Raw genomic sequence first — 26,241 nt, forward strand, 5'->3', positions numbered from 1 at the left:
CAACCTGCTCAAATTAAAGCTCAGTGGCTTCCAAATGCTACGCATGTGCTCACCCTGCACTGTAAACACGAGAGCAATGTGTACAGAAAAATCAAGTTCCTCCCCTGACATAATACACACTCCAGTAGTTCCTCAAAGTTTTATTGGCATTTAGAGATCCCTAAATGTCTCCCTAAGGCACATATTTATTCTAATCAGCCTCTACTGGCAGCGGAGAAAATGTTTATTTGCCAAATGATGCCTGCATGCATATTGCTGTCACCTTGGCACTGGTGCCACCTTGCAATAAAACAGGCATTGAGGCAGTGGGCACAGTTTGTTTCGCTGGCAGGCGTATTCTGCCAGTAAAGCACATTTGTTTCAGTGAACAGGTATTCAGTGAGATGTTAGAGAGTGGAGGAGTGAATCCTAGTCCGACCAAGCTCATTAAACACTGGTGTTATACCATAAATCTGATGTCAGCACTTGGTCCGATGTGGATGGATGCCATGGTGCTTAAACTGCATAGCCCCACATTATTGTTTCCCCTTGTTGTAGGGCACATCCAACGAGACACCATGCTGTTTGAGTTCAGGCTTGGTACTCACGCTGATGCTCAACGCACCTCGTTATAATGAGTGTAAGAGATTTTAGGTCAAGGCAGATGAAGTGATACACATAAAAAGAGAGAGAAAAAAAATTAACCAAATTGTTAAGATGTTAAATGTGGCCTGAAGGCCTGATGTAGCTCAGAAAAAAAATGATATATAATTCAACTTTTCTTTGTTTGAATTGTGGACTGGGCACATATGGGAGGTTGTCTCAAATCGCCAATAAACAACTTTATGTTGCTCAGGACACACAAGACTGAAGTGGAGTAAACGTGAGTGTTTGCTGATCCTTTGCACCATGTTGCCAAATGTATAGTGTGCTGTGACACCACAAAGATTTGAGCTATAGTGCCTGCATCCATCTGCTCCATCCTACGCAATATGATGCCATCTGATGCTGTGGACTGGGAATATGCAGCTGGCAGCTGGCAAAACCTGCACTTAACTTTTCCCCCCCACAATAACTGGCACATCGCAATCAATACAATGGCCTACTTAGTGTAATATGAACAACTGTGAATTCCAAAAATAACTTTAAATACAGTTAAAAAATGGAAGAAAAGAAAGAATCGAATGTGTTTTTCGCCCTTCATTAAAATGAGTCGTGGAGAAACCACTGATCCCCTTGACCTCATGTGAATTTAATTTGCTCGCAGCTCTTCCCCGGCGATTACCCACGTGGTCCCGTTAATCTGAGAGAGGGCACATGTTTACTCATTTCTATCATGGGAATAGCCGTGCCTGTTGCTGTCCAGCCGTGCCAGCTCGAGCCGTGTGCTCCCGGAGGAAATCGTCCCTCTCATCATACAGAGGAAAGAAGACACAAACACATCCCAAAACGACTCCAGATGCAACAAGACGAAGCTCCATGTGGATAAGGAAGTAAACCAGGACTTTTGTTTTGCCTTAATCCTCTACAGTCAGAGGAAGTAGCTCTACCGGACATCGGGCAATCTAGTGGTTTGCTTCCAGCGTCCCCAAAGCGCAACTGGGTGCGCACCGGAGGGAACGCAGCAGAACCTGCAACTCTGCTGAAATGATGCTCAACTTTCCCCTCCGCTCATTGTTCCCAGTCGTCGCAGTGGCGGTTCTTACTGTTGTTAAAGGTGAGATCTATGATGGACTCTTTGATTTCATTCATCTAATGCTCATGTGTGTTGGAGCGGACCCGAGGAACGTTTCAGCAAATATATAGAAATAACTGGGTTGGAAGTAGCCTAAGGCTCCAGCTGTATTGACAATGGGAACGTTAATGGAGATGAAATAAGCAAATATGCTCCCGCGCATGTTTTACAAGTTTTTCTTTATTGTCCTTTATTGTTTTGGTACAATCTCACATGTGCACAAACTAGGTTTCTTTTAGCACAAACTTTAAGTAGGCCCACCAAAAGACTATGACTTGGAGGAGGAGAAGTGCCTCAAAAATATAGAACCGGTTTAGAAAAAAGGTTCACATCGGGATTTTAAAACTATTCAGTAGCAATGTGTTCAGGTGACAGGCTTTACGAGGACGGAGGGTTGAGTTTTCCTATGTTTGAGGATTTTTTGGTTACTACCTCTGTCCATTTCATCGTCCCTCTGTGTAAATGAAAGTGACAGCATGCTCTCCAGTGTGCGTCAGGAAGCCTCATCTGTGGGATTAAAGAGGCCTGGAGCTGTGGCTGCACAGCTGTTTCTCTGGTTGTTTAAAGATAACCTGCATTGGGAGCTACGAAGACACAGTATAAGCTCTCTGTCTCTCTGTGATACAGATATCATGCGTACTTTCTGAGATTTCCTGCGTTTATATCTGCACATGATATCTCTGTGTACATGCTTCATCATCCATACCTTATGTCTGGGGCTGCTGTATTTCTTTTAGTGCAGGACTCTGCAGCGCAGCTGTGCTCTTAATTCGTGTCTAAGTGAAAGAGTTCAGCCTTTGATATCCTCTCTGCATGGGACCCATGAATATTAATTGCAGCCTTATCGCTCAGTCCAGTCAAAGATGTGGCGCCTGTTGTGTCAACGGGACCCGTCTGAGGTTGAACGAACATTTGCAAAAGCAGTTAAATTATTTCAACTGGTTCTTCTGATGTCACATGATACTTCAGGGGATCCGGTCAGGACTCGCCAAATTGATATCTGATCAATACAGAGTTCACTGATGCACAGCATATCAGCGATGGACTAATTATGGATCTCAGATCAGAGGCTGCCACTAAAAATACTGTGATCTTACTCTTTACTGGCAATGTAAGTGTGTGCAGATTACTTTCAATGTAATTATGAACCATGTTTTTTCACTTTATAGGCAGACATGTTGCAGACTTGTTTTGAACCAGTCTGCAACATAACAGATTATTTCCCTCTTTTTGTTGCTCTGACCTGCAGTATACACTTAAGACGTGACCTGGCCCGCTTCATGAGGATATATCTTAACAAGATGGATGTACAACCTTGAGACAGTATCGGCCAATCTATAACTGTGCAGGGGGGCTCTTTATAACATTCAGTTAATGTCCAATTTTTACACGTGAACTGAAAGTATACAGACATCCATTTCCTGCTTGTTAGAGTAGAATACTGACAATAAAATGAACTAGGAAGCACAAATCTCTTCCAAACATTAATTCTCCAATTTAAATCCAGAGCCAGCATTTAAAAAAAACCCAATTTAAATGGATTACTGTATAAAACTGTCTAGGATTTGGAATCAAGTCCTTTTGATTATGTTGTTTTTATTTTTATTTCCTGTTTATGGCTAAAAGCCAGTAGTCGTCTAAAAGTGGAAATATCAGATCTGGATCATCACACAAATCTAATTAGTTGAACATTGGCCTGGGGCCTATTTTAAAGGGTCTAAAAAACGTCATGTCCTTAGTAGTGTCTCATAAAATGGCAGTTTACAAATTAGACGATTACATTTTTTGTTCTCATAGCGCCAGCAGCAGATAGGACATAAACCATAGATATACAATTGGATCACCTCGGTATGGCATTTCATTTTACTTTTGGTTTGCCTTCGTTCTGCAGATATCATGTAAATGTGATGTTTGCCTGCCAATATCTTCTTTGGCCTTTCAACGCAAAACTCCTTTAGGCATCAGTCTTGATAGCTGGCATCCAAAGAACAGTTTCCTGTGTGCGTTTATGAATACTGCATTTTTAATATCAACTCTGACATGTGTATTTTTTCATAGATTTTCCTTTACCTTCAGAAAGAACATTGATTTACGTATAGATGTATTCATGAAATATGGTTAGAAAAATAATGATTCATCACTTGTGAAACATTTTGGGGGTGGAGGGGAGGTTCTGCCTCGCCTTACATTTGCCTACAAATTATTTTTTACGAGGTGGAGAAAGTGAAATTTGCACATTAATTCTGAAGCACTTGAACACGGAGGATGACAAATTACCGAGGGTCTTTGGCAGGAGGGGGTGGAAGCTGTCACATGCAGCATCCTGTTGGGACAAACAGTCATCTCATGGAAGTTACAAGCGAGGCTTTTTACCACTCAGACACCGCATTTGACATTCCGTTGCATCGCGTAGAAGCAGTTTGTTGAGAGCGGATACATTTAATTTCTGTTGAAGCATGGGTGTAACTTTGGTACACATAATACCACATAAGAGTTAAACACATAGTACCTCAGTGTTTTTGTGCTACAATGATAACTACAATGGAGAATTAAGTCCCTGAAATTGAGCCATTTAGCAGCAGTGTGTCATTTGGCTGAATATTTAATGTGTGACCTGTGGATTTACTATAGTTGTTACCATCTGGTTATTTTGTATGCTGTAGGAAACACCGTGTCTTTTTCCATCAGTCCAACTACATTGAGCGCCATCATTAGACTGTCCCATCTGCACTTCATAGAAGCGAATCGCTTTGGAGGAGTGTTGGTTTTCGCACTGCTTTGCTTAGGTCCATTTAAATAGTCTCTTTAACTTTAAGAGACGGGAATAGTGTGATCAAAAATGTGCTCAGCACAAAACTGTTAAAAAGAAAATCCCTTCATGTTCTTCGTTTACGCAGCGGTTATGATGGACCCATGAATTAATGATCTAAATGTTGCAGTAATTACTTTTAGAGTTATTTTTATACACACATTTCCATCTCCTAGCCCTGTTCTAGGATGCACTCTTACTATCAAAGGCCACTCCTTTTCATGACAAACCCCTCACTCTCTTGTTTGTCTCAATTCTTACGTTCCTCCACCATAAACTCTTTGTGTGTTTTCCCTTTCTCTCCTTTTTTTCAGTCCAGCAACTACGTGGGGAAAATGAGTCATGCCCACTCTACTTGGTTTCACCGCCCCTAGTATCCTCGAGATGACCTACCTGCCCTTACCAACTTTTCTTGATCCCTGTTGCACCCAACCCCCCCCACCCTTGACCCTTTGCTGTGTTTCTCCAGCTGTTATCCTTTTGTCAACCCTTCGTCTTCCTGCCGTCCTCATCACATGCTCTTATTTAAAGTAACTGGCTGATTCTGTAAGTGGCAACTGTATGTATATTAAAAGCAGATTTCAAAGCCGAACACTGAAATGTTGAGTTTAAGCAGTAGTAGAGTAGTTAATGTGCTAATCTCTCTTTCCAAATTCTCCCCTCCCAGTTGCTGAAAGTCCAAAAGTTGCTGTGGACATTGGGATATCCTCCAACCCATCGCCAGTTTATCCCACCGTCAACTTTCAGGTCGTCAATGTGGATCATGTGTTACTGAGGCAGGAAAGTCCAGAGTCATCCAGGAACTCCAGCATGAAGGCTCAGACTCAGACTTTTCTCATTACTGGTAAAGGCGCTGGGCTCCTCCAGCCAGCTGTCAACGCTTCATACCGCCCCCTGAGTGTGGATGCCCCGATTCCTCCAGACCTCCTCCTCAGTGGGCGCAGGATCCTGCCAGTCATTCTGGTCGGCAAGGTTCGTTCCTCATCCCCTGTTGTCAAGATTCTCTTTCACATGCCCACGGAAAATGACATCACTGTTGGGCAAGAGAGGATGGGGTCTGAAGACGATAATGGCAGGAAAAGCGCGGGAGCCAAGGCAAAGGACAGAGCTCACTGTGTGACTGCTTACGCCTTCTGGGAGACGAGGGAAGTTCGTGGGGCGTGCCTGGTGTTTCCGGGTGGATTCTGTGTGGCACAGCTTCGGCCAGAACCGGCCTGGTTCAGCTCAGGCAGCCGATCAGGCAGCTCTAGCAGTGAAGCAGGAAGAACCGAAGGAATTAAGGGGCTTCAGGGGAATCTAGTGGAGGTCTACTTCCAGAGTCGGAGGGATCGGACTGGCCAGTGTAACCCGCAGGACAGCCTGCAACGTGTAGGAGTAGGAAGAGGAAGAGACTCTGGGGGATCAGGGACACCGATGAGGCGAATAGGAAGTGTCAATCTGCTCAAAACCCTGCCAGGGAACCCCACCTATTTTCGCCTGAGGCTGGGAGGCGCCTTGGTGATCCAGACCTCTTCCAAGCCCCTGAAGGCCACAGACGTTGCAACTTTCTATGTCTTCCTGGCGAGCACATCTACCCTGGAAACTTTTACTCTCAGGTGAGAGATCTTCACTTTTTCTTTATCAGGCCTTAATTAAAGGAATTGTTTGACACTGTGGTAAATATGCTTGTTTACTGAGCAGTTGCGATTTTACAGGGGGGTATGTTCCCACTTAAAATGAATTCTGCCGGTTGTTTTGCATGCATTGTGGTGATAATGTTGCCAGATTTGGATAGCTAGCTAGTCAGTAAGCCACAGAGTGCTAAAGCCTGTACCTGCTGAACCAGGGTATCCGCATTACACGCTGTCACATTTCGGCCCTACAGTACATAAAGCTAGAGAGGGTTTAGCTTAAGATGTCATTCCCAGAAAACATTAAAATTAATCAACTATGTTGCTGAGTCTGCAGAGGCCAAGAGTTTAGGAGGAGTCACATAAAATTTAATTGAAACATATGAAGCAGAAAAAGAGACAGAAACCAAGTTGAATCACCATGATGAACAGTATATTTGAGTATCTTCATGAATGATAAGCTCCATGCATTTAAATGGTTACTTAAGGCACTTGCATACTGATGGGGGCTCGCCATCAAGGCCATTCACGAAAATGCTTCAGCGCCAACATGACTTGTGTTGTTTGCCAGTTTCACTGGCTTCATAAATTACTGACATGTTCTATCCTGTCTACTTCAACCTCTCAGTTAGTGGGGGAGTTATGGAGAGCACTCTTCCATAAACAGGGAAATAATTGGCAAATGATTCACCGGTTTCCATATCTCAACATCCCACTAACGTTTCAACAAGGTTCTCTGGGTATTTGACTTCATAAATAATGCATCTATTTAATGGTGCAGGAAAACAAATAACTAACATCTCCCTCACTCCTGTGGGTAAAAGTGAAGTCAATATAAAAGCAGCCCTGACGCACCGACGCCAGCAGTTCAATCTGTCTCAAAGTTTCTACTTGCTGCATTTTGATGCACATCACTAAGTAGAGCAAAAATAGTTTTTATCAGAATGCTTCAGATCAGTAAAGTGTAAAGCCATCGCAGTGAGGTTTGCGTTTCCAGTCTTTACTCAGCTTAATGGGTTTTTTTAAACGCAAGAAACATTTTTCTCTTAATCTCATGATTTAGTGATATCATGCTGCAAACAACACACCAACCCCTGCAGTAATCTGCGGGCGGGATGCAGGCAAATGGAGAGAAATGTGAAGATATGTGTATTAATCCATAGTGGCACGTAGTTAAACCTGTGGCTGTGTGTCAGTCAACCCCTTCTCGTGTATCAGACTAGCCATCCACAGACACAAACATGCCTGCACACGCAAAACCCAGTGACCTGAATGTGGCTCTGCAGCCATTGTTGAAGCTGTACGTGAATAAAGATTTGGTAAAGAGACGCTGACTCTTCAACATCTGCCGTTGTTTTGATGACTATTTGGAAGGATTTACAGCCCCTCCACCTGATTCCCCAAACTCTGACTCACTGACCACACCAAGAAGTCCCTCCTGTCAGGTCAGTGATTTGAGTCCGTGAATTTCTGACCTACTGCCACATCCAGAATGAGATTGGACAAGAAGAGGGGACTGAGTCCAGCGGTTAAGTCCGAGTGAAGGCTAGCAGGAGCTTGGCAAAGTGATTGATTCCTCCTGGGAGAAATCCCTGCTCTACTTCACTCTTTGGCCCAAGATTGAGTCCACTCCAGCAGGGTTAGGCCAGATAATCTGCGGCCCTGATTGAAAATGAATCAAGAGGTTAACCCTTTAGGGGTTGAGATGATCTGGGCCGACTGCCAGGATTAACCATGTAGATATGTGCGTGTGTTTGGTTTGCAAGGCCATCATACGCACCTGTTAAGCACACAGGCAGCTTGTAAACACAACATTTGTTGATAAAAGCAATGGAATGGGATTATGAAAAATGTCATCAGATTGAATAGCAAACATTGCGTGGTCCTCACGTTCAGGTAAAAAAAAGAACAGCGGGAGTGACATCAGATACTGAAAATATACAGCGTTGAAGTATCAGCAGAATATCTGAGAGGAAAACAAAATGCAACACATTTACAAAAAGAGAAAAGCCGTTTGTCCGTTTATCCGTTCCTGCAACAACAGAGTTGCTCCAGCTTTCACCTTCTCAAAAGAAAGAGAGATTGACAGAGTTTGGTAAAAACAGCACTGAAGAGTCGTTATCTTTACTGGTCGATATCCATTCTGCTCCCCTCCTCCCCCGCACCTGTGGCCGTGAACTCTGGGTACTGACTGACAAAGACAAAGAGCGAGGACAGAAGTGGCCGAAATGAGGTTTCTCCGCGGGGAGTATCTTGTCTCCTTGAGGGCGAGAAACTCAGTGATCCAGGAAGATTCTGGCATTGAGTTACTGCTCCTCCACACTCTACAGGAACATGTTGAAGGGGTTTGTGCCCCCAGGGAAGGATGGTCATCAGGTGCTGTAGTCACTGTGACGCTGAGCTGGACAAGCAGCAAGAAAAAGAGTCAATGGATGAAGGTCGTTCGGTAAGATCGTGATATGAAAAAAATACATTTAAAACTAAAAATATTTATTGTACGTGACAACTGTTCATAGTTGAAACACAATCTCTGATCAGAATGACAAATTATCATCTCTTTTTTTCATAGAAAAATACGTAAAAATTAAGAATGAACAAAACAACAGTTCAAACATTTTCCAAATCGAGGTTTTTTCAATTAGATTTGTTTTCTTGATCTGCCGGCTTGATCTACGCCATCAAATCTACATCCATTCAAATTGTAAATGAAAATGTAGTGTGGAAATTTGGCCCTGGGCTACAAGATTTTCGATCTTGAAAATTATCTCTGCACAAGTAGGTCCAGCATTTGTTGAAACGTGAGCGTGTCAATTTGCTTCAAGGACCATTTCTGTGTGTGTGTGTGTGTGTGTGTGTGTGTGTGTGCTCGCATCCTGTGTTTTGTCTGTCAAACCACTCTGACCTTGACCCTGTCTCAATGGTTATTGATCAGTCTGGTTGCTGTTTGATTACAAATCAGTATTTGTAAGTGTGTGCTGAACATGAGGGCATGCATACTGACCCTTATTGGAGCAGAAGTGTCTCTCCGTCCGTCAGATTTAATGTGATTCAGCTATTTAGATACTGTTTTGCTGCTGAAATGACGGGCTACAGGTTGTTGAAACAGACGCAGAGACAGATGGATTGCTGTAAAATAGCAGGTAGACCATTACTGCGCAGCAAATTGTGTGAAAAAAAAGAAGCGTTTCTACAATAATTTCCTGGTAAATTGTCTTTGTTTTGGGGTTTTTGTTTGTGGTATATTTATTTAATACATCACCATGAAGTGGATGGGCTAGAGGGCCGCTGCTAAAAAGTAGAAAAATGAGACTTCTAATAAATCCTATATTTGTGCCTGAACATGCTGATGGCAGGAACACAATTTGTGGTAGACACAATAAAAGTTTAAATCCGTCCTTCCCGGTATCAATATTTGGGAAAAGTGGCTAAGTTTTAATGGTATCTTGAATGTGTTCACTTTTTGTTTTTGGTCTTATTCTCACAATATGCACCCTCTCATGGCCACAGTCTACCCGTTGTCACATCGATGCCACACATCTTCTCTAATACACCACGTTATCGAGTTTAAGGGTTTTTCAAATTGTTCTCAGCGTCAATATCCTGCCGACAGAACCGCGGGTGCCGAGTGATGCTCATGAGTGAGCATGAGCTGAATTCCCTCTGGAACATTTCCAGCACCTCGTTGAATCCCAGCCATGAGGAAATTGGCCTGTTTTGGAAACACACAAGGCCCCCCCCTGTAGCCGGGTGTCTGTGTGAGTGCAGATTAGTGATTCATTGCATTTTAAACTTGGAACAGACGCGTTTCGTGTCCCTCTATTCCCTTTTGAGCCTAATACTTAGATAACTGCTCTATGACCCTGTCCAATGATATTTGACTCAGCAATTTAGTGGAGAGACATCTGCTTTAAATAACAAAAACAAAGGCTTGGTGATTGTTGGACCTCCAGGACTGTCTGGTCCATTCACATTATTTACAATAAGCCCTCTATCTCTCCTAGCAGAGTGATGTTTGTGTCTGAATCAGACATCTGATTAACTGATTCCCAGTTGTCCCCAGGGCTAATGGGAATAAATACCCCGAATACTCAGTCTGACGGCAGCCTCCGACACATCAGTCTGTCGGTGACTCACCTCGTTAGGCACATGAGCGCATACAAAACACACACGCATACGTATACAGGTATAATCATTTTTATGTATACGAGTATAATATACATTCATACAACAGATGCAAAAACATGGTAAACATCTTTTACAAAAGATACAAAAGGCAATAATTCAAGTATTTCTGTTCAATGTTGGAGCATTGTTGTGTACTGTGTTGTACCGTGTGCTGTACAGCTCATATTGCACAATATGTGCTTGCGGTATAGAAATCTTTGCTTGTATTAAAATAATCAGAAACTACACAGAAACTAAGTAGCTACACCACATGAAGCTAACTTTAGTGTTTTACTTTACACAACTCACATCAAACCTGAGTGAGTTAATGAGACATCTCGTGAGTAACATTCACGCTTTGCACTAACTGGATCATGTCTTTATTTGTTTATTTGTTTATTTATTTATGTGTTCACTGCAGGGCGACAGTAAAAGCGGGCCTGTCATTCAGTGCGGCGCGGCCCAGTGACTCAGCGCTGTGGGACATCGTAGTGAAGCCTGGCAGAGAAGCGACTCCCAACACCGTCTCCGTTGTCTGCCAGAGGAAGGTTGCTGTCACCCCAAAGAGGTCAGTCTTGTACTTTCTCCACCCATGACAAAAAAAAACTTGTTATTATCTCTCATTCTCTTTATTTTCTGAGATATCAATGCTGCTACCGTAAAGAAAATCAATCAGTTATCATGAAAAACAGATCTTCAATGTTACATTTTACAGGAAAAGTAATAATTTCTGGTCTTGGACACAACGATGTAAAGACTGTAAGCAGCCAATTAAACACAATTTAGTTTTTGTCTGTGTAAAAGTGTTGCTGCATCAGTTTTCATGTAGACGACTTTTGTCGGTAGAGGTAAGAGTACATGCACCTCTCCAGAAATCAGCATTAGAAGAACCCTCTCTGCTTATTGCTGACCCTTTTCTGCGAAGGAGTTCTTCCGTCAGGACTGACAGTCTACGTATTTTTTAAATCCGCAGAATATTACAGTGAACCTGCAGGAACAAGAACACTGTAAAAACATCGGAAGGAATAAATCCAAAGCAACATATAAACAGTTCAGAGTAGTTATTTGTGTTGTTTGAATAGTCAGTCCCCAGCTGTGTTCAGTTTTCATTAGGATGCACTGAAGAGGTTAATGAGACACAGCGATGTTCAAAAATAAAAGATGGATAATTGGGGCTTCCATGTTCGCAAATCTGGAAAAACTCAGTTTACTGAGTTCCTTTTGATTTTCATTATATTTTCCGAAAATACTTCCTAAATACAGCATTTCAATCTATAGCCTCAGTTGTTATTGGATAAGATCTATATGTCTCATCCTATCTGATATTATTAAATGAGTTGGTTATTTGGGAAACGTCATATATATGCTAAATTCCTGTTCCCATTAGTGATCATCCTAATTCTGTAGGATCACCAGAATGGGGATGATCACTAAAATAAAATGTAATTGAGTTCTTCTAGCTCTATTGACTTTATTGTAAATGAATATAGCACTTCCCCTGCATGATTTAACTGATACACACCAGTTATTCTCAACAGTTTTGCCTGACGCTGGTGGTGGTGGCGGCACACACCGACAGCCACCTCTGCCCAGCAACCTCCCGCCCACACAGGCCGCCGTCCGCCCGACCCACTTATGCGCCATCATTCATAATCACGGCTACGTTATCCAGGCTTAAGCGCTTGCACGTTCAGAAGGGGAGATTAGAAAGGAGAGATATTCCAAGTTGTGTGTCCCTTCTGCTGAGCCCCCACCAGGAAACACACACACACACACACACACACACACACACACACACACACACACACACACACACACACACACACACACACACACACACTCCCTCCACTGTGCTTTGAAGTGATGATACGTCCAGGGGTTTAAAATCTCCCCTGATAGATGGATTTCCAGGAAATAAGGACATTAACCCATTCTGTGTTTCTCGGTCTGGCTCTCATGCACTCTCTCGCAGTATTTTCTGTGTGAATCATTTCAATCATTTTAAAATCAGTCCATTTTATTGAAGAAAAAACAAGAAGACGACACATTTAGTAGACAGTATAATTGGACTTAGTGTGGAACACTTTAATTTGGCAAGCTCTCAGGTATATTTGCCCCAGTCACACATGACTTCATATGAAGTTAGTCTCTTGATCATTAAGACTCTGTTGCTGGTTGTTAAAGACATTTTGGGAAATAAGGTTATTTGCTTTCTCGGCGAGAGTTAGATGAGTTTCTTATCAAACTCTTGTTTCTCTTGTGAAGCGAATAAGCACATTTCCCAAACTTCTCCTTTTTAAAAGTGAGAGGTTTGTTTGGTTGTTAGTGAAATGACTCGGCAGAAGTTTCTCGAAGTTTCAGCAGAATGTCTTCATCAAGACAAGAGAAACATGGCAAATCCTAATTGAACTCAGCTTGAATTGCGAGTCTACTGCCTGCAGCATCAGCTAGAGTTTCACACTCATAATAGATGATTTTATAATATCTGCGGCCAGTACTTTTAATCTCTAACCACGCAGTGATGCACACGAGCAAACTCCTTGAGTTCTTTTAGATAGAGCGTCAGTATTTCTGCATGTTTTATACATGTATAGGCTTTTCAATATTCACGACTTTTTTTTAAAATGTGAGTTTTAACCATGTACTGTAGAGGTTCATTGTTTTGCTTTATGCAAAGTTTTGTTCCACTTCAAGGTGCCGCAGCTCCATTCACATTCTGCGCTTTCTTCCCTTTGATCTGTTCCTACTGGCAGGTGCTCTCTCCAGCATCAAATACCATCACATGCCTTTTCTTTGGCAATCCTTTGACCAGAATACTCAAATGGCTCAAGTCTCTGCCGGCTCACTTAATCTTCCTTCCACACTCTCACCTCATTCTTCCATCAGCTGATGGAAGAATGAGATCCCTTGTGTTTTGCACTCGCTGTCGGTTTAAACTCTACAGTTTGTTTTTCACAATAATTCTTTTACATTTTTCTCTTTACAAATATCCACATTTCTTTCCCATGGCACACGAGAGAGTTCACAGCTCATCTCAGATCCTTCTGCATTGAAGCATCTTTGTTTCTTGACACAAGTATTCTATAAAAAAAAAAGAAGTAAAATATGACAGCTTCCAGGTTTGATAACAAATACTAGGCAGGACGACATTAGGTTTCAGTTGGATTTCTAACTGATTCAAATGTCACCTGCTTGTCTTGGTTATTTAACTGCATCGCTTCTCGTAATTTAACAAAATAATCCTCAAAATAAAGCAAAAGTTGTAGTTCATGTTTCATCACTCCACAATCAAACCCATGAAAACCCATGAAATTCCATTTGGGTTAATTTTTCATATAGTATCTTCCTGAAATACATAGCCATGATTTTTCTACATATACGTCTGAATTAATGGTAAATGTGAAAAACAACACAATTTTCATCCTATATATTAAACACTGAATTCATAAGCATTAAAACCACCCTTGCTCAACTTCACACGCTCACAGGTTTTGTCCCGACAGCTTTACTTGGTCAGGTATGACCAGTAGCTTATGGTGGCTAATGCTAGCTAGCTAGAGTTTGTGGTGTCGCTGAGATTACAGTTCACTGACTCATGAACTTGTTATTTACTTCTGCTACTTTTATACTATGTTTTAGCATTTGCCATGTTCCCCTTAATGAGCCACTTGTGGCTGTATTTTCCGTCTTTCTGCAAAGGTTACCATATACCATGGCTTGCTTTAACTTGTATTTTAAAATGCTATCTCTAAACAGGGGTCTTCTGGAAGTTTTACAACTGGACTTTGTGCCAAAAGATGTTTCAGAGCAGGCTGAGAGTCAGACGATCTCCTGGCGTCTGGAGTTGCCAGGGAACGTCAAAGATGTGGGCATAATGCGGATCTACACAACTCAGAGGGATTATGTGGGGCTGGCACCTCTGGTCATGGTGAGGACAATATCTGTATTCATTTCTGTGTTGTTAAAAATACTGACTTACATAGAAACACTGCAGTACCCGTAGGGTGTGCAGTAAACAATCTATTGCAATCTCATTGATCCTGATGTTCGAGGAAGAAGGAGGCCCTATATAAAGTGTACAAAGGATGGAGAGAATCTGTTAGTTATAGACCCCAGGTCACTTGGCTTTGCCACAGGTTGAATTTCATGCACTAAACTTCCTGATGACTCCCTCGACGCGTAAAACAAGATGAGACAATCATAAATTCACAGTTTTAAGTCAGTTTATTCTGCAAGAAAGGGTCAATAATGGTCTCCTGGATGTAGAGAAAAGTGTTACATCCGTTGGTTGTACAGATATTTCAGTCTTTGTCCATCTGGATGAGACATCATTGGCCTCCTTAAAGACATGTCCCCTCATTTGCATGGTTCTATCTGATTAAACTCGAGCACATTCTGGTCAGACAGTTAATTGTTGTTTTTAAAGAGAATACAAATAATACCCCGTTATTAGCTAGTCTTGTTACCAATTACTTGTACTCCATAGGTCTGCACTGCAGAGTTTGCTTTCAAATCACCTCTGCCCGTTTGCAAAGACATTTTATTATCAATGATGCACAAACATTTCTTTTGATGCCTCAGACTGATTCCCTGCTGCTACATTTGAATGCAACCATCAGAAATGACACGCTACAGTATACGTGCATGTCTGTCTTTGACAGGAGATTCAGTAAGCTATTTCATGGTGCAATAATCAACACGAATCAAACATGCATTGGCAAATATATTTCATCTCTGTCACTTACAGCATTTTTCTCCCCTAACTGTGGAGCGAATAGACTTATTTCATATGTGGTCTGTGGCTCTTTTCCTTGAAAGTAAAGTTGTTGTGGCTTTATGTTTATAGCAGAACAAATTACTGTTACAACCACATGTCATCCACTCCACCACCTCAGATGTAAACTAATTTATTTACATTTATTGCAATCAGTATTGAAGGAAAGTGAAGGAAGTGCATGGTGGATTTTGCCTCACAGCAAAGCAGGCTGTGTGTTTGACTTTCTGACCTTTCTTTGTAGTGTTTGCATGTTCTTCCCATGTCAATGAACTGTTTATCCCATTTATATAACCCTATAAAGGATTCACAATACCAAGGCTTACTGCTGAGTGTAACGATAACACTGTTTTCAGAGAAGAAACAGATTTAAAACAGAGCGGAACTACTCGATCACTCTGAGGCAGATTACCGCGGAGCTAGCGGAAACATCGGAAGTCGAGATCTCTCACAGTTAGACGCTGCCAGCACCGCAGAGCGCTGATATTGCCTTCTGATTTTGTGCTGCCCATGATGCAGTGGCTTATGTATAATTACATCCAAGATTAAGAAGATGTGGAGGAATTAATATCAGCCTTTAACCTTCAAGCTACACTAACACATATAACAATGCATCCACAAGTTTGTCCTATTCTCATTAATGTTGCCCTCCTTTCTGCACAGAACACTGATATCTTGAACACCGCTGTGCTGACGGGTGAAACGGTGTCGGTACCTGTGAGAACTCTGGCTGTTGAGGCCGATGGCTCAGTCACCGACGTGACCAACTACACCAGCTGTAGGTCTACGGAGGAGGATGTACTCAAGGTAAACCATTTCACCCACGCGCTTAATCAACCGGGATTGAAATACTCACTGTAATCACTTCTGTGTTGCTTGTGAATGTATTTGCTTCATGTCTGCACCAATGGAAAAATACAGTGATTTAGCGTTTGCCATCAGGCTCAGAATATTCCTTGTTTTTGCTTTAGAGCAATTGCACTGCCAGAATTATGGAAACGCATGCATATGCATGTTCAACGAGAGATATTTAGTACAAGACTTTTCAACAGAGTTTCACTTTAGTGCATCAGTTCATCTTAATTCTTTTTATGCACACTCTACAGTATGCACAGATAATACAAAATGTAACTTTTTTATGATGAAAACAGTCAAAATAATTATGTATAACTCCCAAGACATTTGATTTCACCGTGCCATCATACTCACCAGGTCTCTCTGTGTGTGTGTGTGTGTGTGTGTGTGTGTGTGTGTGTGTGTGTGTGAGAGAGTGTGTCAAAGCATTGTGGATAAAAGCAGCCTCTTCCATATGGCACTGGAGACTGAGCCCATGATCCCAGCACTCAGTCCACAAGCACAGTGGTTTGACCTTTATGTAATGGATCTACTGTATGTTACTGGGACAGTAGGAGCAAAGAGAGGGACACGGAGACGAGAATACCAGAGAAGAAGAAAAATAATGATATGGTTTTCCATTAGACGACACAGCAGCGGAGGCAGTGTGCTTAAGTGTGTGAGCTTAAGAGAGTGAGAAAGAGCCAAAATAGGGAGACTGTGTTTATAATGATTTTCTGTATCAGTAGAGGAACTTAATCCAGTTATTATTGTATCTCTGAATAGTCTCTTACTCTTCCTGTCTTTGACCCCTCTTAGAGCAAAGCCACAAGCCAGATGAATTCGGTAAAGATTGAACTCTTACGTTTAGCTATAGGATTAGTTGTGTGTAGTGGAAAGAGCAAAATCGTTGTGCGGTTGCGTGTTTGACCTCTTTACAGAAACATATATTGATTTTTCTTGCCCACTCGGGGCCAACAAACAAGCTAACATATTAACATATTATGACATTATGAAATTGTTATGTGGATCAATCAAACAGCTGCCTGTTTGCATATTTAGCAGACGGCCATCTGTTAAATGTAAGTTCAATACCCACTCTGCTTTTATCTCTGATTTGTGCTCCACCAACCCCTGAATCTGTAACTTTGTCAGTTATCAGCAAATTGTTTCTGCTGAAGACGGCTGTTAAAACAAACCAAAACAATGAGCCAGAAGTTCCTAATTCGACCCATAATTCAATATATTGATTGGTGCAGCTTTAACTGCAAAGCATGTATACTTTCCACTTGTGTTGACTATTTAGAATACATACAATACCGCCTATAAAAAACGTTCAAACACAACTTGGGAAAACAGTTTTTTAGATGCTATTCTCCTTTGAATGCTACTTGTGATTGTTTTTCTTAATGTGTAACCCACTGTTTAGTGCATCTATTTATGTTTGTATGTTGTAAGTTCCTATACTGTGTATATCATCATGTGTGCAGGTCTTTCTTGAAAAAGATAACTTGATCTCAATGAGATTAATTGTTTAAATAAGGGATTAGATGAATGCATTTGCATGTCACGTTAAATGCAGATTGATTTGAAAAGTCTTCACTCTATTTTCTCATGATTTTTTTAATTTGACAATTATGAACTCCTAATATCTCCTAATATCCTACTGTAATGGAATCACAATCGAAGTTTCACGACTCTGCTTATAGATTTTCATAATGGACAGAGATGAATGGAAAACAATGGCAATGGAATGGTGGATTAAACATTTAGATTTCTAAAGCACAGCAGGATGAATTACAAAATGGGTAGCTGTATGAATAGGTGATGGGCTGAAACATGCAAAACCACAGGTACTGCTATTTTAAAATGCTATATTCTCAATCTACAGTAGGCCCACAACAGTGCATGTAGACAGGAGGCTGACCACCAAATAGTAAAAAAGGAATTGCTAAAACAAAGTTTTAAAGGTGTTGCTTTTCATCAACATCTCTCATTACTGAGCTGAAAAAAACCCCATGATTTAAGTGCTTATAGAATTTATTTTCTGTATCGTCGACCCATCTACACTATATGTGGTGGCACTGGAGACATTAGAGATTTTTTTTGGCATGATGGGAAAAAGGCTTCACAGACTGTTCCCCCTTAAGATTTCCACAGGAGTTCATGTTGACTTCCCTCGAAAGTCATTCCTCCCTCTGCTTTTTTCCTCCCTTTTCCCGCCTCCCCCTACTCACCTCCCTCTCTCCTGTGCTGCATTCCACTCTCCAGTCTAGCGCTCTCCAATTACCGCTGTGGAGCCACTGGTTTGTTAAGATAAGTGAGGCGGCAATAGAGATAGGCCTCCAATCTTAAATAAAACACACCAACTGCTGTGTCTCACCTCATTGCTCTCACTGGTGGGGGAACTGCAACGCTCCCGCCTACCGCACAGCTCTACAGCAACAGTCATAAGGCAGATGTAGTTTATATTCCGTGGAGGTTTCATAGAGAACCTTGGTTGTGAAATTACATGACATACAGAAACACTGGCCAGACTTTGGAAGTTGTACAAAATGTATAAAATGTGTGTGTTTGTGAGGTTTTAGCTCATTTGCATTGGTGCCTCTGTTCAGCCTCTCCTCTCCTTGTCAGTAAAACTTTCTCATTAATTTTCCACAGGGCTTTACATGGAAACACCTCCTCTGGTGTTTGTCTGGAGAAAGTTGAATCCAGTGAAATCACAACACGACAGTTCAGTCCCAACTCTAGTCCAGTGATTCTAAAATGACTCTGAGCTTTTTGAAATCATTTTCTTGCCTTATATGTTGATGTTTGTTGATGACAGACAGTCAGGTGGCGTTCATTTCCTTCTGCCAGTCGAAGTTCTCGGACCAGATTCAAACCTGGGACATTGCCTCATTCACCTTTCCTCTTTCTCCTTTTTTTCTCCTCTGCCTTGTCCAGGTGTCAGAGCGATGTGAATATGTGTACGTAAACGGGAAGGAGACAATAGGGAGGAGCAGGGTGATGCTCAACTTCACTTACGGTTTCCTGAGCGCCCAGCTGGAGATGAGTGTATGGATGCCCCGTCTGCCTTTGCTAATTGATGTGGCCGACCCCGAGCTCAGCCAGATCAAAGGCTGGCGAGTCCCTGTTATTACAGGCAGCAGGAGGTAAGGCTGGGCCAGTTGAGTGTCAAAGATGCATTGCTATACATCTTGTTATTCCTAGAGCTCCTTTTAGCATGATTGTGAGGGTGCCATGTGGAAAAAGAATCATTTCAAACTATTACTTGAGAACAAAGACACAGCACAGTGCTATGTATCATACTCTAGAAACAGGTATAGTAGGGGGGCAGGTTTAAAGACCTTTTCAATATATTTGTTTTGCGTACTTAAGTAATGCTACTTCCATAGTTATTTTATCCCAAACCACGATCTTTTCCTGAATCATACCAAGCAGTTTTGTTGCGTAAACATAACCAAGTTGTTTCCTGTGAAGACGGAAGTTTATTTTGAAAAGACTGTATGCAAACGTGTTGGCTGGACAACCCGTGAACGCTCAAAAATGAGGAATTACTTGATATGATGCAAACCTTTGTATGAGGATACAGATCAGATCAATGACGGATAGCTAACGTTAGACATGTCCTGTTAATTGATTTGAATCGCCTGTTTATTGATTTTAAAACACAATAACAAGGCTACTAAATCTATAAAACAATTTTGCTGCCCCCCCTGACTAATTACTTCAGTCGTCTGACGTAAATCCACACCAAAAGGGCTAAATGTAAGAACTTGCAGCAGTAATAAATACATTTTTGTATGTTTGGTCAACTTAAATGTGTTTTATGTGGCATTTTCATGTAAGCAATGGATATTGTGCAGATGGAACCGCACCCAGGAAAGGGTTGCTAGAGACCATCTTTAGTTATGACAGGAAATGTCATAACTAGAACTGAAACAATCTGTTATGCATCTTATCAGACCCGTCTCTTGTAAATGTTGTACTGTATTCCCATCTCGGTTTGACAGTTCCACACTCGATCCAATCCTCCCCCCTCCCTCTCTCCTTCACCTCAGGCTGCACTCTGATTGACTGATTCACCTGAAGCGTCTCAGTGTATTTTGGACGCATTCCATTGTGCCGTCTTCATAGAAAAGTTTGGTGATGCAGTTGATATTTAAAAGGAGACGGCATCAGCTGCGGTGTTATATACTGAGTTAGCCATACATAAGCCTCATTGCGTCTTTGTGAAGTTTAAATAATCAGTTTTTGTTGACACAGTTTCAGAGAGATTGGTCATTTCTGAATCTGTAGTTAGTGGTGATATCGAATTGGAAAACAGCAAATAGAGAGGTGTGTTTCTAATACTAGTCTGTCTAATGTAAATGCAGTCAGTCATAAAAACCTCCCATTTGTGTTTGGTGCATTAGTGGGTAGGACACTGTAGAGGCAACGCAGTTGCCCTCGAGACAAAGGTTAGTGGAATTACACTCAATACTTACAGTAAAGTCGTTATTTTTCACTCAATACTAATGTTGATGGTCGACTGATGGACTGTTTTTTTTCTGCAGGGTAAAAACTCTTTGAGGCTTCCATTTCCCATAACATTCAATACCGACAAACACATTCTGGGAATAGGTCAGAAATGTGATGTTTCTATGGATATTGTAACGGCCAGTCTCGGCTCATGCGGGTGCTGACGTTTCTGTGCGATGCTCGCTGTGTTACTGCACGCTACAGTGTCGGACATGTGCATTCTTTGTGGCAGAGAAGCAACTGGGATTTCTGTGTTATTAATAGCGACATAATAGACTGGTAATACACTTTGGGCTTCTGCAAACTTCCGTTTGCTTTGAAACTGTGGATTCATGAAACATCCTCACTCTGGCTTTGCTTTCTTTTTCTTTTCTTTTCTGTGTGGGTACCATCAGGTTGTAAAACCCATGATTTGCAGGAAAGTTTTCACTTTTATTTCATCTCTGTTGGCTTCAAGATTGATTGAAATAAACACTTGTAATCAGTTAACACAAAACGAGTTTGATTAAAACTAATAACAGCATTTGAGCTGCCTGGCAACCCAATATAATGACTCAAGGGTCATCAACGAACCAATATAGAAGTTGAGTAACCATGGCAAAGAGACTCAAGATAAAAACATAAACCTTTTGTGTGTTTTTGGAAATCAGTTAGTCAGTAAAAAAATGCAATTGAGTAAATTGTTGGTACTATGAATGCTGATATTTCAAAGACTTGTACTTGGAATTGAAGACGAATAAAATATAAAGAGAGAGGGTTTACTTGAAATAGGTTTATTCCTGCAGGTGGAAGCCTGGTAACGTATATTAATAACCTGCATGAGTTGGAAGAAGGATGGAGGAAAGACTTAGTTAGCTGGCTTGTGTTGAGTCCCACTTACTTTCAGGCAGCATCTCCATCACATGTAAAGCTCTGACCTTAGGCTATATAATAATGATGTTTATTTGGACTGTAGTGCCTGACAGTAGCTTCCTGCCTGCAGTATGAAAGCACACCCACCAGCCCTCCAGCACACCTGTGGTGTAGTGCGTGGCAGGCCAGCTGTGCTTACGATAATTATACAGAATGATCATTGCTGAGGGGTTTGAGGATGGTTCACAGCTTAACCTCCACCACCCACAAACAAACCAGTCGGCGGTGGGGTCCTGGTCAATTAGACATATATTCATTTAGAAGTAAAGGTCACTCTGCAAATGTTTTGTCCCTCAAAGGCGTCAACAACCACGCTGCTGGTCTCTAGTATTGTTCCTGAATTCTCTCTGCTGGCAACTAGAAACACCATTTAGGAGTTCACATTACAGATTAACTGCATGATTTTGTAGTCATTTATTATTTAAATGAGGAGAGATCAACATTCGTAGTTTGCATATTTTTAGTCTCAGTATATTTTAGTCAATAATTCAGTTATTAATAGTTTTGTTATGAAAGGTATAGCTCAGCAGTTTGGAAAAAACACTTATTTGCCTTCTTGAAGAAAATCGATACCACTTTCATGCCACTACATATGAAACTACAGTCAGCAGGGGGTTAGCGCTTTCATTAATGCACTTTGGTTCTTGTGTTAGAATATGAATATATAACATGTTAATTTGTGAGCTTTAGAGGTGCTGGACGGCAAATGTTGTAGCCTTGGGACAGAGCCAGGCTAGCTGTTGCCCCCTGCTTCAAGTCTTTATGCAATGCCATGCTAAGCTAACCACCTGACTGTGGCTTCACATATGTCATGTGTCTGATTACCTTTGTGTGTCAGGTCGACATGGGACATCGAGGAAGAGGAGGAGATGAGGAAGGGCAGGGGCTGCATGCTGCAGTACCAGCACTCTACACTCAGGGTGCTAACAGCATTCATAGCCCAGGCTGACGCTGAGGTGCCGCCTGACCCGCTTACCGGGGTGGAGCCTGTTGAGTACTTTCTGGGTCCTGACTGGCAGGTAAAAACATTCAACAGTCCGAGTCCTTACCGTCAGACAATATATAGAAGTTTGATTAAATTTGAAAAAATTACAACAGCTAGCTAGACAATAATTCTCATACACATTTAATACGATCAACGTGTCTCTCTCTTTTGACTGACAGGTGGATGTGACCAGTCTTGTTCGGTCTTCTCTAAAAGTGGCAGATCCTGATGTAGCCAGAGTGCAGGATGGGATGGTGCTGCAGGGACGGGCTGTGGGCACCACTACCGTACAGGTGAGCCATGGCTCGTGTGTGTGTGTGTGTGTGTGTGTGGGGGGGGGGGGGGGGGGGGGGTGCAGTGCATCTCGCAGGTGCAGTGCCTGATGGTCATGTATATCCATCTGCAGTTTGGACGAGTTTTTCCTCGTTGCAGGTGCTCTCCCCTCTGACATCATCGGTCCTGGCTGAGAGGAGCATCAGGGTGGTGGATGATAAAGTGAGCGTGACGGAGCTGGGCGTGCAGTTGGTTTCTGGACTCTCTCTGTCCCTGCGGCTCGGCCCGGGGAGCAACAGGGCCATCGTTGCCACGGCAACCACCCGGGAGACGATCACGCAGCTCAAACAGGTAAGTGACTGGAAAATTGTAACACACAAAGCATAAAGCTGTGGGGCAGAGCTCAGCTGTTTTGCGATGGTGCTCGTCTCGTTTCAGTTTTACTCGTTTTTAGCCTCGCCACAGGAAGTAAACAACAGCAGTGAGTCATGTATGTGACGATAAACTGTGCGATTATAAAAGTGTGTTAGCATATTGAGGGTATTTGTGATTAAGAGTAAATCTTCCCTTTAATTCAGATGTTGAAACAGTGACAATAGATCTGTAGATTTGTCATGTGATGCAGAACAACACATTTAACAAGCAAGCCCAATTGGCATTCGACGAGTGTCTTCCACTGACAATCTTCCTCCTTTCATTACCAGCATGGAGACGGTCACAGATGCATGTAAAATAAAGCATAAACATCAACACCCCCACAGACCTGCGTTGTAAGACCAACATGCTTCTTGCACTGTTAGCAGATTTAAAAAAAGAAACAAGATTTGTGTTGCTGCGGTTTGATTTTCCTGCATGCAAATCAAACCTTGTACATACACCTTAAGTATCGATCTTAGTGTTTAGATTTAGGATTTACCACTTAATCATAGTCTGGCTGAAGGCAAAGGAATTGCCTACATTGCAGGTGTGGTTAACTCTGATTAATCGATTTAGATTTGGTAGTTGAGCTATAACCACGTCAAATATTTGTCAAGAGAGGATTTGAGTTACAAAAACTGCCACCACAGAGCAGAATAACACAACAATCACCTCAAGGGTGTAATCATATTTGGGTTTTCTCTTTGCGTCTAAAAATGTGAACTCAATATGTTCGCAGCCCTGACCATCATCTGTGGTTACCATGCCGTGTGAGAGAGTGCCAGAGGCAGACAGCTCACTTTACCCACAGTACACTGTCGCTGTGGCTGGTCTGCGCCTGTCAATAACAAACTATTGGAACCATGCCAGGGCAGAAGACCAGCCAATTGTGTCTGTGATGACAAGCTGTTAATGATCTGCTCAGGGCGATTCATAATGTGTTCAAACCCCAAAAAATAGGTTAGGTCTGCGGCTCACATGAGCAACAGGAAATGGGTCATTGTGTATTAATGTGATTGGATTGGCTCTGAACTTGACCCTTGTCGCTGCACTTTTTTTGGACTTCTTTTTTGGACTTCCATTATGCTCTCTTTATTCAGTTTGGTTAAATTATAGTTCATACCCTGACTTCATAGGACTATAATCTATGTAACAATAGCACCCTTACTGAGTGTAATCATAAAGAGATTAGCATAGGCAATTTAGTGCTATTAACAATCATGGGAATAGAGCTCTCACTGAAGGCAGAGGGAGAATACTGATTTGCTGTGTTCTGAACTGCTTTTCTACATGATTGCCAGGTTCTTTCTTTCTTACTTTCAGGAAGCAGTGGTCAGCTGTTGGGTTCAGTTCAGCGATGGTGCAGTCGTTCCACTGGAGCTGTTCGACCGCAGCGTCTACTCTCTGACAGTCTCTACCCCAGACGAGGGGTTGGCCACGGTACGCCGCACCCCGCAGTTCACATTTTTAGTGGCGCAAGGGGAAGGTGGAGGCCAGGGGGCGCTAGTGAGAGTGGAGCTGAGGATCTGTGAGGAATGCCAGAAGTCCAAGAGGAAGAGCAAGTTGGCGGTGGGCACGGGGCTCCTCAGGATCAACTTCCAGAGTAGCAGAAGAGTCGTAGCAGGAGGGGGTGGCGGTAATGAGGTTGGCGCTGACGGAAGTAAAGATTTTGATGGCGGTGCATTAGAATTAGTAGGAGAGATCAAAACGACACAGCGTGAAGTCACAGATGTGGATAAATGGTTGTTCAGAAGCACAGTACCCGACCAGGGAGAGTCCGCCCCGCCAGAAACTACCGCCTTTTCAACGAAACCTAAGCAGCCGTACGTTGTGAGGATTGGAACCACAACCAGAGCTACAAGAAGTAACACGTATACTGCCATCCCCACAACTGCCACAACAACTATGAGCAAAACGAGCTTAAATACACCACTGAGCACTGCCATACCTAAAGATTCCACAGTGGGTTTAGTTATTGAAGGAGAGGGGCAGAAGAGGAGCTATGGAAACATGCTTGACAGCCCCAATTCACCCTCGAACAAAGACATTCCTAAAGCAGAAGTGACACCCAAGAAGGAGCCTCCTAAATCTAAAACTCCGAAAGTAATTGAGAGTGACCTCGTTAGGACATTCAGAGCCATGTCGGAGATGGAAATCGGCATATATGCCTTGGTTGGGGTCTCCTGTATAGCTATCTTTGCTTTTTTGCTCAACTGTGCATCGTATAAACTCTGTTTCCGGAATAAAAAGACGCCCATACAGGCAGGCCCGTTACCCATGGGGGACCCGAAGGACCACAAGCACGACTGGGTGTGGCTGGGAAGCAGCAGTGATAGCACTCCTGACCCAGGTGCCCCGGCTCAAGTGTCCACACTCAAACGCGAGGCTCACCGCTCTCTGGAGTCCCATCATTCCATGGACTCGATCGGCCACCGCAGCATGGAGGGCACCCTGCCCACAGTGAGCGCCCCCACTGTCCCCGAAAGAACCGCCACCCTGGGCCGCAGCAGGAACAGCTCCCTGCAGCAGCAGCAGCAGTTTCAGGGAAAGGCGATGGACCCCATGGCGAACCGCTCAGCCACCTTGCTGGCCAGGCCACATCGCAGCGAGCCGCTTCATTCCCCCACCAGCAAGCGGAACCAGGTCCAGTTCACCACCTTTACCACGCTGGACATCAAGCACTTGGCTGCGCTGAAGAAGAACGGCGTGGACTTAAACTGGGCCAACCAGCAGACTCTGCAACACCAGGTCCCTGCCGAGCCCCAGTCAGCTTTACCTGACATGCCGTGGCCTGTAGTCAAACCTCTAGGAGAGCCCCAGTGAGTGTGTAGGGGTGTTTCTATATATGTGTGTCTGTATGTGTATGAGTGAGAGAGAATAAAAGAGTGACATACACAGCAAGTTCTGGTGTAGATCGTCTAAAAGAAAAGAAGCTGGCTTTTGTTTTTTCATAAAAGATAAATCACTTTAGAGGCTGAATTTATTGAGACTAGATAAAGGACTTTTTATATTAAACTATGTGCTCAGAAAAAGCCTGTAAATACATTACGTAACCATGTACCCATGAAGAGCTACATAAGAGATACTGTGTTCCTTTAAAAAAAAAAAAAGATTTAATGGATTTTATCCTCAAAATGAAAGATTCTTGTATTTGAAAAATATGTGCTCTCCAGATCAGCTGTTGTAAATATAAATAGATCTATACTATTACCTTTTTCTACATTT

The 26,241-nt window shown here is 42.5% G+C and overlaps 1 protein-coding gene across 1 annotated transcript; it reads left to right on the forward strand.

Moving 5' to 3' along the window:
• Window positions 1-1,626: 1,626 nt before the first annotated feature.
• Window positions 1,627-25,839, forward strand: LOC142935469 (transmembrane protein 132D-like). Its single transcript, XM_076079858.1, has 10 exons — window positions 1,627-1,696; window positions 5,191-6,118; window positions 10,719-10,865; window positions 14,054-14,225; window positions 15,735-15,878; window positions 18,852-19,060; window positions 22,180-22,360; window positions 22,506-22,619; window positions 22,759-22,950; window positions 24,340-25,839. Exons 1-10 carry the CDS (start codon window positions 1,627-1,629, stop codon window positions 25,837-25,839), a joined length of 3,657 nt encoding a protein of 1,218 aa, XP_075935973.1.
• The last annotated feature ends 402 nt before the right edge of the window (window positions 25,840-26,241 follow it).

This window comes from Anarhichas minor, unplaced genomic scaffold (genome assembly GCF_050575085.1).
Source record: "Anarhichas minor isolate MPS153535 unplaced genomic scaffold, ASM5057508v1 ptg000073l, whole genome shotgun sequence".
Taxonomy (NCBI): domain Eukaryota; kingdom Metazoa; phylum Chordata; class Actinopteri; order Perciformes; family Anarhichadidae; genus Anarhichas; species Anarhichas minor.

Excerpts from the sequence above, each read along its gene's own strand:
- LOC142935469 (XM_076079858.1), top strand. The coding sequence starts at position 1,627 with ATGATGCTCAACTTTCCCCTCCGCTCATTGTTCCCAGTCGTCGCAGTG. Across the intron at positions 1,697-5,190 it reads GGTTCTTACTGTTGTTAAAG|TTGCTGAAAGTCCAAAAGTT; the intron begins GTGAGATCTATG and ends CTCCCCTCCCAG. Across the intron at positions 19,061-22,179 it reads GTTATTACAGGCAGCAGGAG|GTCGACATGGGACATCGAGG; the intron begins GTAAGGCTGGGC and ends TTTGTGTGTCAG.